Raw genomic sequence first — 13,088 nt, 5'->3', positions numbered from 1 at the left:
AGAAAAACCAGGGGAAATAGGCAAGGGCTATTGGACTATATCGGTACTTAGGTAAATCAATTTATCAATAGAGTGCAATAGAGATAAAAAAAAAAAAAGTTCAATTTATTAAAACATAAATAAGAAGGCCAGTATGGTGGCCTGAGTTTATGGGAGGAGCCCGCAGGGTATTTAAGCAGCCCACTCACACATGCTCTTTGTCGGTTCAGTGTGCGGTACTACACGTCACTGGGCCGACTCTTCCCAGCTCACCTCATGTCCGTGAGTCTGCGCATTCAATCGCATTCGACATCGCAAGCGCTTTGCGGCTTCTCCCTTCATGGTCTTCGCCGGCGGTTCCCGCATACTGTCGCAGGTAGGATTCAAACCTTTTCGTATCTTGTGCAATCTTGCAATTCGTTATGCTTCCTATCCTGCATCCCTTTTGGAAAAAACCTGCCTCTGAGTTATTGTTGCTCATGTTCCAACATCATTCGGCTCAGGCGTACATTTGTAACTTTTTTCTGCCAAACATACGATTCATTTGTAAATCCATTTGGAGATTAGCATGTATTGTTTGTATGGGTTCTTTGGCAGATTGAGGTGGTAATTGGACTCACATGGTGCCTTGTCTGCACTTGATTAGCCTGGGGGGATGGGTGGTTGGTAGGTGTTCAGTTTCAAAGCAAGGGGTAGCATACACTCTACAACCAATTCGTATCAGATTCCTTCAATACTCCTTACTATCGATTCGTATCGGATTCATTTCATGCATTTTACAACCGTTTTGTATCAGATACATTGCATACTTTCTACCATTGTCATTCATTGTTTCCCCCATGTCGTGTGCTTTAGTTCCCGCAGCGGAACTTACGAATTGCTTGTACACGGTTCTTCTCTCTCATTTATTTACCAAAGTTATTGCCTGTGCGTCATGCATGGCGCCACACCACACTCTTCGGATGTGTTGCACATCCACTCCAGTCCAAAGCAAACCCAGTTGCACGTTCACTGTCCCAGGTAGGATTCGTTAGCTTGTTTGTCATGTCAAATTCGTAGCCACTCATGGTGTCACCTGTACCATATGTTTGGTTCCCGCAGTGGAGCTTACAAAGCATTGATACGCACTTCTCGTGTTCTATTTTCTACACCAAACCTCGTTGTTTTGCCCCATGCACGGCATCACGCTACACATTCCCGACATGTTTCACTCCAGCCACAGTCCGCCGCGAACTCACTCGCATGGCCCACTGTCGCAAGCAAGATTTGTTATTGCATTCTTTATGTCTTATCAATTTGCAACCATTCGTTGTCTCCCATATCGTTCTTTAGTGGCCCCTGCGGAACCTACGATTCAAACAGGCGTTGTCATTCTACCTTATACTGCTTGCTTAAGGTACAAACAAACCAGGTGTTTTTATCCTTTCTCAGTAACCCAATTCTTATTGATTGAGACCTTGCAACCATGCAAATCATCTCAGCAGTCTGATACCCTTGTTGAGACCCTTGCAACACATGACCCTTACAAAATGCAAAAAAAAAAAAAAAGGCAAAAAGAAAAAATATATATAAAAACGCAAAAAATAAAATAAAAAAAATTGCCACCACGTAATCTCAGCTCAGCAACCTGACACCTGTTGAGACCGTTGCAACCACGCAAAATTCGTCTCTGCAGCCTGACACCCTTGTTGAGACCCTTGCAAACGCAATACCGTCTCAGCAGCCCCACATCCACACACCCATCGAGACTCTTGCAACCACACAAAATCGTCTCAGCAGCCTGACACCCTTGTCAAGACCCTTGCAACACATGACCCTTACAAAACGAAAAAAGAAATATATGTATAAAAACGCAAAAGAAAATAAAAAACGCAAAAACAAAAACATAAAAGTGCAAAAAAAAAAAAAAAATTGCCACCTCACAATCTCGGCCCAGCAACCTGACACCTGTTGAGACCATTGCAACCATGCAAAATTGTCTCAGCAGCCTGCCACCCTTTTTGAGACCCTTGCAAACGCAATACCGTCTCAGCAGCCCCACACTCATCGAAACTCTTGCAAGCACACAAAATCGTCTCAGCAGCCCTTGTTAAGACCCTTGTAACACATGACTCTTACAAAACGCAAAAAAAATAAAATAAAGATATATAAAAAAACGCAAAAAAAAAAAAACGCAAAAAGAAATATAAAAGTGCAGAAAAAAAAAAATTGCCACCACACAATCTCGGCCCAGCAACCTGACACCTGTTGAGACCATTGCAACCATGCAAAATCGTCTCAGCAGCCTGACACCCTTGCAGACGCAATACCGTCTCAGCAGCCCCATACTCATCAAGACCCTTGCAACCACACAATACCGTCTCAGTAGCCTCACACCATTGTTGAGACCCATACAAACGCAATACCGTCTCAGCAGCCCTACACTCATCAAGACCCTTGCAACCACGCAATACCGTCTCAGCAGCCTCACACCATTGTTGAGACCCATACAAAACGCAATACCGTCTCAGCAGCCCCACACTCATCAAGACTCTTGCAACCACGCAATACCGTCTCAGCAGCCTCACACCATTGTTGAGTCCCTTGCAAACACAATACCGTCTCAGCAGCTCCACACTCATCGAGACTCTTGCAACCACGCAATACCGTCTTGAGCAACCTCCCACTCGTCAAAGACCTTTGTGACCATGCAGTCTCGCCCCAGCAACCTGGCATTCATTGAGACCCTTGCAGCCAGACAAATCATCTTTGGCCTCATGTACACTGCTGTTGGTAAACAGACGTTTAGGAACAGTTGGGTGTTTTTCAGACGCCCCTGATTTCTCCTCTGTTATCTTATCAGTACATGTACACAGGATCATTCATAGTCGTTTCTAGGCAGTTGAGTTTAGGAACCTTCCCGAAAAAAAAAAAAATGGGTTCAGACGGATGTTCAGAGGCATTCGAAACGCCAATGCCTGTAAACAGCTTGTAAACACTGCCAGATGCGGTAACTCATGTTTACCAGCGTTTCATTCCGTTGTTTTCATAAAAAATAAAGGGGAATATTGTCTCAGCAACTTGACACTCATTTGAGACCCTTGCTAAATGTAATATCATCTCAGCTACCTCACACCCGTTCAGACCTTTGCAGCCATACAAAGTCGTCTTAGCAACCTGACACTCATTTGAGACCATTGCAAATGCAATATCGTCTGAGCAACCTGACACCCATTCAGACCCTTGCAGCCATACAAAGTTGTCTCAGCGGCCGACACTCATTTGAGACCATTGCAAAACGCAACATCGTCTCAGCAACCCCTCACTTGTTGAGACCCGTGCAACCACACAATGCCATCTCAAAACAAACCTCATAATCATCTAGACTTTTGCAACCACGCAATATCGTCTCAGCAAACCAGACTGAGACCCTTGCAACAACGCAATGCCGTCTCAAAACAAACCTTCATACTCAAGGCCCCTACAACCACACAATATCGTCCCAGCAACCTGACACCCTTGCAACCACACAATATTGTCTGCAGTAGTATAAAACACTTTGCAGCACGCACCTACGTGCAAACCCGAATACAAACTAAACTTGCAAAAACACCTCAGTGACAAACAATCAGCCACACAAACACACAGTGGCACCCAGTTGGCCATTCATCTTCAGTGGCAAGCGGGCCACTCATCTTTTCTCAGTTTTTTTCCCTGCGGTTAGTTCAGGTTTTCATCCAGCACCTGCGAGTGCACGTTGGCCTGCGAGTGCATGTTGGCCTGCGAGTGCATGTATATCATCTTGTTGAGCACCTGTGTATTGTTTTGATTTTCTCACACCAATGCAAGATCCAGTCCAAGTTCTCAAACTAGACCAAGCATCAGTAGCAGACTTGGCTATGTGGGACAACTTCCCCACCTGATAAAACAGCATTTCAATCTTCATCCCGGCAGTGTCAGCCGAGCCACCAAAGGCTTTTGCAGCCATTTTTAGGCCGCCACTGGTTCTCCAAACCTTGGCCCCCAGAAATTCTCTTAAAATTTTGCTTCACCCAGTCTTCATCACGCCTCGTGCTGCACCCCATCGTGGCAGCTGCTCAGGTCTGGGACCACACTTGAACAGGACAGACAATGTTCTTCACCACAGACAATCAGGCCACAGCCGACATCATCAATTAAGGTAGATCTAAGACACTCTCCATCACTTCCTGCGCAGGCTCGCACAGCTGTCACTCCGTCACCAGTTAATATCTTATGTAGACCTTTTCCAGGCAAATGCAAAAAGCAGCTGTTGCGCTTTCCTATTCCAACCTTGGAATGGATGTTTTTTCCAGCAACAACCTGGAGCTGACCCAACAACTATCCCTGTCCCACCATGGACATTGCTGACGATGGACTGAAGTCGCATCTCACCAACGCAATCCAACTTATTAACCACTCCTTGGCACGCAACACACTGAAGGCCTATCGCACTGCTTGGAACACTAATCGCACATTTTTGGCCCCTTGCCCCGGAGCAGCAATAGGCAACGTTGGACACATCCTAGCCTTCATATCGTATTGCCACATGCAGCGGACCATTTCTCACAATACTATCACGCCATATCTAGATGGCATCCAGCATTTCCTGTCCCTGCAGGACCCCAGTAAACCGTCAGTATTCTCGAGCCCATGCAGTCAAGTCCCTCCTACAGGGCATACAGAAGCACCAACCTGTAGTCAGTGGCAAGCGCCTACCTTTCAAGAGTCCCCTCTTTAGGGACATGTCTGAAATCCTTACTCGTTCCCTGTTTAGGGCTTTGCCCAGACTAGTCACCCAAACAGCCATCTACGGTTCCCTACAACCTAGTGAATGTAGTCAGCGGCTCCGGCAGTCAGACACTGCTCCAACGCCACCCGACTCGCTTTCGAACCACTACACTCTCTCAGTCTGCAAACGCAACAAACCAGCCCCTGGGGTTGACATCAACTTGTTTCAGACTAACGACGCCTGATGCCCAGTGACGGTGCTCGACCCACTACTGCTCCATCTACTCAGCCAATCTGATGGTAGCTCGTTGCTACCCTTTCTAAACCAGCTCTCTGAGTGTCAGCCAGTGCTTCAAGCATGTCAGAATCCTCCTAAGTAACTTGTGCTTCAAACCCCAGTCAGTTCTCTGGACATTCTTTCCGAATTAGAGCAGCCTCAGTTGCCTCCCAAGATAATCAAGATACCAGGCTGATGGAAGTCTCCTTGTTTTGCCACATACATCCCAAATCCTCATGAAGGAATGGCATAAGCCTTTACCAAGCTGGCTCAATAAATACAAGAAATCAATATAAACTATTTCCCTATCTGAGTCTTTTGCCCCCTTTTCTTGGCATACTGACCAGACCACCAAGGCACACTTCAGGTCTATTTATGTTGTAAGTCTTGTCCCGTGTTTATGTGATCCACATCTCTCTCGGTCAGAGGGTAACGACCATAAATAAGAAGGCCAGTATGGTGGCCTGAGTTTATGGGAGGAGCCCCGAGGGTATTTAAGCAGCCCACTCACACATGCTCTTTGTCGGTTCTACAGGTCACTGGGCCGACTCTTCCCAGCTCACCTCATGTTCGTGAGTCTGCGCATTCAATCGCATTCGACACCCTCCCGCCCTTCCCTTTTTCAGGGCACTTCTCAGCATATCCTTCTTCAATTAACTACCCATTACTTACCTTGGGTATGCCCCCTTTTCTTGGCATACTGACCAGACCACCAAGGCACACTTCAGGTCTATTTATGTTGTAAGTCTTGTCCCGTGTTTATGTGATCCACATCTCTCTCGGTCAGAGGGTAACGACCATAAACATAACATAAATGACTTGAGAAATACACAGTATTTTAAAATTACAGAGATGGTGGTTTAAAACAATTGGATTATACGACCAGCCAACACCTGATGAGGATGGTATAACAAGCCCAAGTTGCAGGCAACAATCAGGCGGAGGGGGTCATATAGATCAGGCTCTCAACTAGTTTCGCTACTACAGGGGTAGCTTCGTCAGGAGATTTTGGGTCTGTGAATATAGATTCACTCCTTGGGGGAGCCTAAACCCCACGTAAAGACAAGGTCTCACGTAGGCTATAGATGGTGGTGGAGTTGCCCCCAGCAAGGTGGAAATCTGTATTGACCGTATAATATCAAAACACTTAATTGCCCTGGGACCTATTTAGTAGTAGGCGAAGACCAGCCAGAGGAGCCGCCAAAAAAACACTTCTGGGAGAGCCCGGTTAAGGGGTGCCAGCAATGAGGTACAGGGTTAAAGCCACTAGAGTCGGTAGATCCAGTAGCGTGTCCCAGGGCCGGGTGTGTATCTTGTCTTTACGTGGGGTTTAGGCTCCCCCAAGGAGTGAATCTATATTCACAGACCCAAAATCTCCTGACGACGCTACCCCTGTAGTAGCGAAACTAGTTGAGAGCCTGATCTATATGACCCCCTCCGCCTGATTGTTGCCCGCAACTTGGGCTCGTTATACCATCCTCATCAGGTGTTGGCTGGTTGTATAATCAATTGTTTTAATTGTTTTACACCACCATCTCTGTAATTTTAAAATACGGTGTATTTCTCAAGTCATTTATGTTATGTTTATGTTTTAATAAATTGAACTTTTTTTTATCTCTATTACACTCTATTGATAAATTGATTTACCCAAGTACCGATATAGTCCAATAGCCCTTGCCTATTTCCCCTGGTTTTTCTAGGTGACTGGGGTCCTAGATGAACTCTACCTCTATTCAAAGAATCTACTTCAGCAAAACACGTGTGGAACTGGGCATACGGGACCGCCTCGAAGGAGGCTACCATCAGGCCCAGGACTCGCATGCAAAAAACGGAGAGACAACCATTTGCGTGATGTCAACACCTTCACTGCAGACTGAAGAGTCTGCAATTTCTCTAGGCGAAGACAGACCAAGGAGTCCAGGATCAACCCTAGGTACTCCAATTGCCGAGTCGGAACCAGGACCGACTTTTGAATGTTTAACACCCACCCGAACTCTAGGAGGGTCTGGCTGGCTATAGACCCACCCTTCTCCAATTCTGAGCCAGAAGCTGCTCTCAGAAGAAGATCGTCTAAGTAGCCCACGATGGCAATGCCTCGTTGTCTCAGCAAGGATCGGTGCAAGCATCTTGGTGAAAACTCTTGGTGCTGACGCTAGACCAAAAGGAAGGGCCACAAACTGATAGTGGTCCTCCCCCAACGCGAAGTGCTAAGGCCGAAACAACTAATCGATTAAATCGACAACTAATCGATTATGAAAGTAGTTGTCAACTATTTTCATAATCGATTGGCCAGTTTATTAGTTGGCCTGCATATAGTATGCATTGTTTACATATCAGAAAATACAGTGCAGCACACATACAGCTCAGTACACCATCCATACATGTCACTAAGTGCCTGAGAATTTGTGAATGTGAAAGTGTGAGGAGCAATGCCTCATGGGACATGTAGTCCTGGAAGTGAGTAGATCTAAAAGGCAGACTTTTTTTTACCTTGCTATAGCGGGCGCTCTATACTATACTTTGCAGCTTGCTATTGAGGCACTCTGAAGGCAGGAGGAGCCAGAAGCATCGGTGAGAGACCCCAGAAGTGGAGGATCTGGGCTGCTCTGTGCAAAACCATTACACAGAGCAGGTAAGTATAACAAGTTTGTTTAAAATAAATAAAATCACTTTAAAGACTGTGCAGGGAAGATCAGCATCTGAACCCAGAGAAAGTGGAGGTAATAGAAGGCATTACAATTACTGTAGTTGATTATTTATATTTACCACTGCATATGGATATTTAAGAATAAATTGCCTTTTTTTTATTATTTACATATTAACTAAATTATACACCACACTTTTTAAGATTATCCGATTAGTCGATTAATCGAAACAATAATCGGCCAACTAATCGATTATGAAAATAATCGTTAGTTGCAGCCCTACGAAGTGCAGAAACCTCTGGTGACTTGCGCAAATTGGGACATGCAAGTATGCGTCCTTGATGTCCAAGGACGCCAGAAGGTCCCCTGGATGGAGCATAGCTACCACTGAACGAATGGACTCCATGCGGAACTCCCTTACTCTCACGAAGGCAATTAGGGCTTTGGAGGTCCAAAATTGGATGGACCCCATCTGTCTTCGGGACCCTAAACAGATTTGAATAAAATCCCTGAAACCTCTCGTCCTGCGGGACGGGTCAAATCACCCCGCAGCTTAGCAAGTCCTGCCCTGCCCCTGGCAGGGCAGACCGACGAGCCAGAAGGAGACATGAGGTAAAGAATCTGTTTGATGGTTTGGAAAGAACTCTACCTAGTACCCCGAAGAGACCACCTCGCAGACCCACTGGTCGGAGAGCAGGGAGGTTCACCGAGCTGTGAACCTGCAAAGCCGTCCCCCTACCCCTGAGACGGGCAGGGGTAAGGCTACATACCTTGGTGGGTTTGGGTGCTGGCGTGTTCGGCTTACGCACCCAGGGACATTTGTTCCCCAGCTGAGCCCTTGTCGGCCTGGGAGGGTTTACCCGCGGGCCTTGACTGATGAAAAAATACCGCTTCTGAGCGGGGCATGAAGGACCCGGCTCACTGCGTGGCTCCTTTCCCCTGGTGGACTGAGGGAGGAGAGTGCTCTTACCCCCAGTGACCTCCTTAATGTCATCCAGCAAGGTACCAAAAAAAAAAAAAAACTCCCACCCCTAAAGGGTAAATCAGCCAGGGCTTTTTTGGATGCTTGGTCAGCAGACCAGCATTTCAGCCAAATCAGGCGGCGTAAAACCACCGCCGAAACAAAGGCTCTGGACATCAAGGATGCTGCATTTGTCTAGCATCACAGACATATACAAGGCCCAGGACCAACTGGTCGGCCGGTTTAACAAATTAGGGAGGGAGCCGGTGCTCCTCCACAGTCTGGTGCAAAACCCGAAACTAAACTTGCCCATTTAGTGAGTGCCTGAGACACCAAGGTTGCGGCCACAACAGGCCAGGATGCACACCCCAGCATGATAAACATGGGGCGGGTCAGTGCCTCGGACCTCCTATCAGTATGGTCTTTGAGAGCGGTCACCCCCTTTTTAACCCGGGCACCACTACTTGAGGAAAATACTTTTTTTTTCAAAAGCTCTCCTCAAAGTGGTACCGAAACCCCAGGCACTGAGGAACTACAAGGATTTTGGCGGCCTTTCCCATTCCTTATTAATGAAGGCGACATCTCAACGGATGTTTTGTTTGTGCTGCCAGATGGCCCCAGGAAAGGGCAGGCAGCATCAAAATCAACCATTTCAAAATAGATTTGTCAGATTATTATTCAGGCTGACGGCCTGAAAAGGGAGGTTCCACCTTTTCAAGTTAAAACACACTCTACCAGGGCAGTCAGTGCTTCTTGGGCAGTGCATCACCAGGCTTCTATGACTTAGATTTGCAAGGCCGCAAATTGGTCGTCAGTGCATATGTTCACAAAATTATATTAGGTGGATGTAAGATGGCAAGAGGATGCCACATTTGGGCGCAAGTGTGCTGCAGGCAGCAGTAAAGGGCCTCGCTTTGGGACATTCCACATAGTAATTACTATGGCTGCTCTGTGTCCCGTGATGTACGATAAAGAACAGCTTACCTGTAAAATACAGAGGTCCCTCCCCTCTCATTGGGATATATATTGCTCCACTACAAAAACTGAGGTACTTTCTGTGTGGGAGGGATTATATAGGGGGGGGGACTTCCTGTCTTGAGTGTACCAGTGTCCATTCACCTATATGTGGTGTATAACCCACATTAATTACTATGGCTGCTCTGTGTAATGATGTGGGTTCTAAGGGTGCAAGGTATTTTTCAATGGCTCAAATCAGTTAAAGTTGAACTCCAGGGCACAGAAACTTTACATTATACACAGTATATTCCTCAATAGCCACAAAAATAATAAATCCACTTTGTGTGCACCAAATGCATTTACACTCTAGATATTAACTTGTAAATGTAGCAGTGACATCACTGTACTGTACATATCCTGTGCCGAGAGCACAGCTGTGGGAAGGGCCCAACATGCTCCACCTACTACAGGCTGCCTGTAGAAAACTATGAGAGTGGGTGGAGACAAGACCAGTCACCCTGCCCAAGAGAAAGCAGCATTGACCGGTCTTCACTACATGGACCTCCTGCACAGAGAAGGTTTCTCATCGTATTACTGTACAGATCTGGAAGAAATACACAAAGCACACCAAACTCAAGTAAGACCACACACCAAATATATTTAGACAAGAACATTTGCTTATCTTCGATTCAAAAATTCTAGCCTAAAACAGAGCATTACCTGACTTTTCAGAGCCTGATTTTTACCATCCTTATTTTTGTTCCCTGAAGGTTGGCCCAACGAAGATCTCCGCTCCATCTGCTTAAACAAAATGTGCTCCATTAGATTTTTTTTTCTTTTTAATCCTTTTCTGTACCTCTCCAGGTTTAATTTAAATAACCCATTCTTACCTGGTCTTCTGAAGGTGGGTAAAAAAACAAACAAACAATATTCACCCTGCCAGTGAATCCAGCGCTGTCACGTTGCCACCTGTTGAAAGCAGCTACAATGCCCTGTCTTGTGAAGCCTTCTGCTGGCTGTCTTCCAGGTCCTGCAGCTGGCCTCTTGATGCTACTGCACTGCACATGCGCAGTGGGATATACACATCCCCGAAGCCTCCTGCGACTTATGACATGAGGCTTTGGGGCAGGAAGTACATCATTATGGAATAGGCTCTGCACTCTATTTCAACAGGGAAAAAAAAGTACTTTTTCATAATTGATATACAGCTGTCATGTGACCCAGCTCTTTCCCGGCCTATAAAACTTCTAATAAAGATCTGCGAAAGATTCTTTTGAACAAGTCACACAGAAGGCAATTGGATATTCCCTAGATCCACAATGTTACTACTCCGTTATGTTTTGTTCATTTAGGAGTGCATCAAGCTCTTTACCCACTTCGGATTTACCGGAACTGCGTTATTTTAACTGACAATTGCGCAGTCATGCAACACTGTACCCAAATTACATTTATATGCTTTCTTCCCCACAAATAGTCCATGGTTTTTATTTTTTATCAATAATGACGGCGATCAGCGACTAATAGCGGGACTGCGATATTGCGGCAGACCGTCAGACATTGACATTTTCTGGGGACCAGTGACACATACAGTGATCAGTGATAAAACTATGCACTGTCACTGTACTAATGACATTGGCTGGGAAGGGGTTAACATCAGGGTCGCTCAAAGGGTTAACGTTGTGCCTAGCCAGCGTTTATTTTTTTTACATTGTGGAAGGTGCCTTTACTAGGGGAAGGCATGAATTCATGTCCCTGCTTTACAAGAACACAGGATCCATGCCTTCCCTACTGATAGAATGACAATCTGCCTCTGTGCTGGATGATTGGCGTGTGGCCTGTGCAACTCGCAGATCAGCTCCCACTGTGTAAAATCACATTTCACATCTTACAGCGAAGTAGACTTTCCATATATAAAGGTTAAACCTCATACTTCAGATGAAAAGTGCCCCCTTGTCCTTTGAGAGACCCTTAACCACATGCTGACTGCAGCACACAGATATACGTCGGCAGAATGGCACGGGCAGGCAAAAGAACGTATATATACACGTCCCCCTTTAAGAAGCGGCATTGTGGAGGCGCGCAAGCGACGTGACTCCAACCGCGGGTCCCGCGGACTCGATGGGCCAGATTCACAATGAGTTACGCTGGCGTATCAGTAGATACGCCAACGTAACTCCGAATCTAAGCCCGTCGTATGTTTAAGTGTATTCTCAAACTGAGATACACTTAAACATGCCTAAGATACGACGGCCTGCGCCGTTGTATCTTAGGGTGCAATATTTACGCTGGCCGCTAGGTGGCGCTTCCATTGCGGTCGGCGTAGAATATGCAAATGAGTCGCTACGCCGATTCACGAACGTACGATTGCCCATCGCAGTAAATTTACGCCGTTTCCGTAAGAGATACACGACGTAAAGATATACATGCCCCCTAGGTGGTGTATCCAATGTTAAGTATGGCCGTCGTTCCCGCGTCGCAATTTGAAAATTTTACTTAGTTTGCACAAGTCGTCCGTGAATGGGGCTGGACGCCATTTACGTTCACGTTGAAACCAATGACGTCCTTGTGATGTCATTTACCGCAATGCACGTCAGGAAATTTTAGGGACGGCGCATGCGCAGTACGTTCGGCGCGGGAACGCGCTTAATTTAAATGATCCACGCCCCCTACCTGGATCATTTGAATTAGGCGGGCTTGCGCCGGGGGATTTACGCTACGCCGCCGCAACTTTACAGGCAAGTGCTTTGTGAATCAAGCACTTGCCCGTAAAACTTGAGGCGGCCTAGCGTAAATGCGATACGTTACGCCACCGCAGATCTACGTGAATCTGGCCCGAAGTCCGTGGGCATAACCGCGATCGTGTCATGGTGAGGAAGAAGGGGGAAATGCTTATGTAAACAAGCATTTCCCCCTTCTTCTTAGTGACCGGACAGTAAACACAGCTTCCTGTAATCGGAAGCGGTGATCACTGTCCTGTCACACACAGCCCATCCCCCCTTCAGTTAGAAGCACTCCCTATGAAACACTTAACCCCTACAGCGCCACCTAGTGGTTAACCCTTCCCTGCCAGTGTAATTTTCACAGTAATCAGTGCGTTTTTATAGCACTGATCGCTGTAAAAATTACAATGGTCCCAAAAATTTGTCACATGTAGTTTGGGGACCATATAAGAAACACTCTGAACGGAAGAATGCAGGGCTTACCTAAAATAATACTTTTGGGCATTGGGCTCTGCTTGTGGTGCTTTCCAAACCCGTGTACTGTGTTAGTTAAAGAAAATATGGACAGCCGCACTCCAAAAAACCTTGATGGTTGGCTTTATTTAAAAAAAGAAAAAATGCACTACAAGTCACAGCACACTACACGGGAGTAAAACAGCTGACACGTGTCGCACTATAAATTTGTGCTTAATCAAGCCATGATTAAGCACTAATTTATAGTGCGAAACACATCAGCCGTTTTACTCCTGTGTAGTGTGCTGTGACTTGTAGTGCATTTTTCCTTTTTTTAAATAAAGACAACCATCAAGGTTTTTTGGAGT

The 13,088-nt window shown here is 46.2% G+C and overlaps 1 protein-coding gene across 7 annotated transcripts in view; it reads right to left on the bottom strand.

Moving 5' to 3' along the window:
• Positions 1–13,088, bottom strand: part of LEMD1 (LEM domain containing 1) — a 376,965-nt gene that overhangs the window by 34,198 nt on the left and 329,679 nt on the right. For 6 of the 7 annotated variants that reach the window (XM_040337551.1, XM_040337546.1, XM_040337545.1 and 3 more), the window contains one exon: positions 10,268–10,345. The exons of the other annotated variant lie outside the window; for it this stretch is intronic. In XM_040337551.1, coding sequence (XP_040193485.1) covers positions 10,268–10,345 — 78 coding nt within the window. The remainder of the gene's footprint in view (positions 1–10,267; positions 10,346–13,088) is intronic. 7 annotated transcript variants of the gene reach the window in all.

Source organism: Rana temporaria, chromosome 2, assembly GCF_905171775.1.
Source record: "Rana temporaria chromosome 2, aRanTem1.1, whole genome shotgun sequence".
In the NCBI taxonomy this organism is placed as follows: domain Eukaryota; kingdom Metazoa; phylum Chordata; class Amphibia; order Anura; family Ranidae; genus Rana; species Rana temporaria.
Note: the sequence above shows the minus strand (reverse complement) of the source record. Positions and strands in the feature narration are given on the sequence as shown.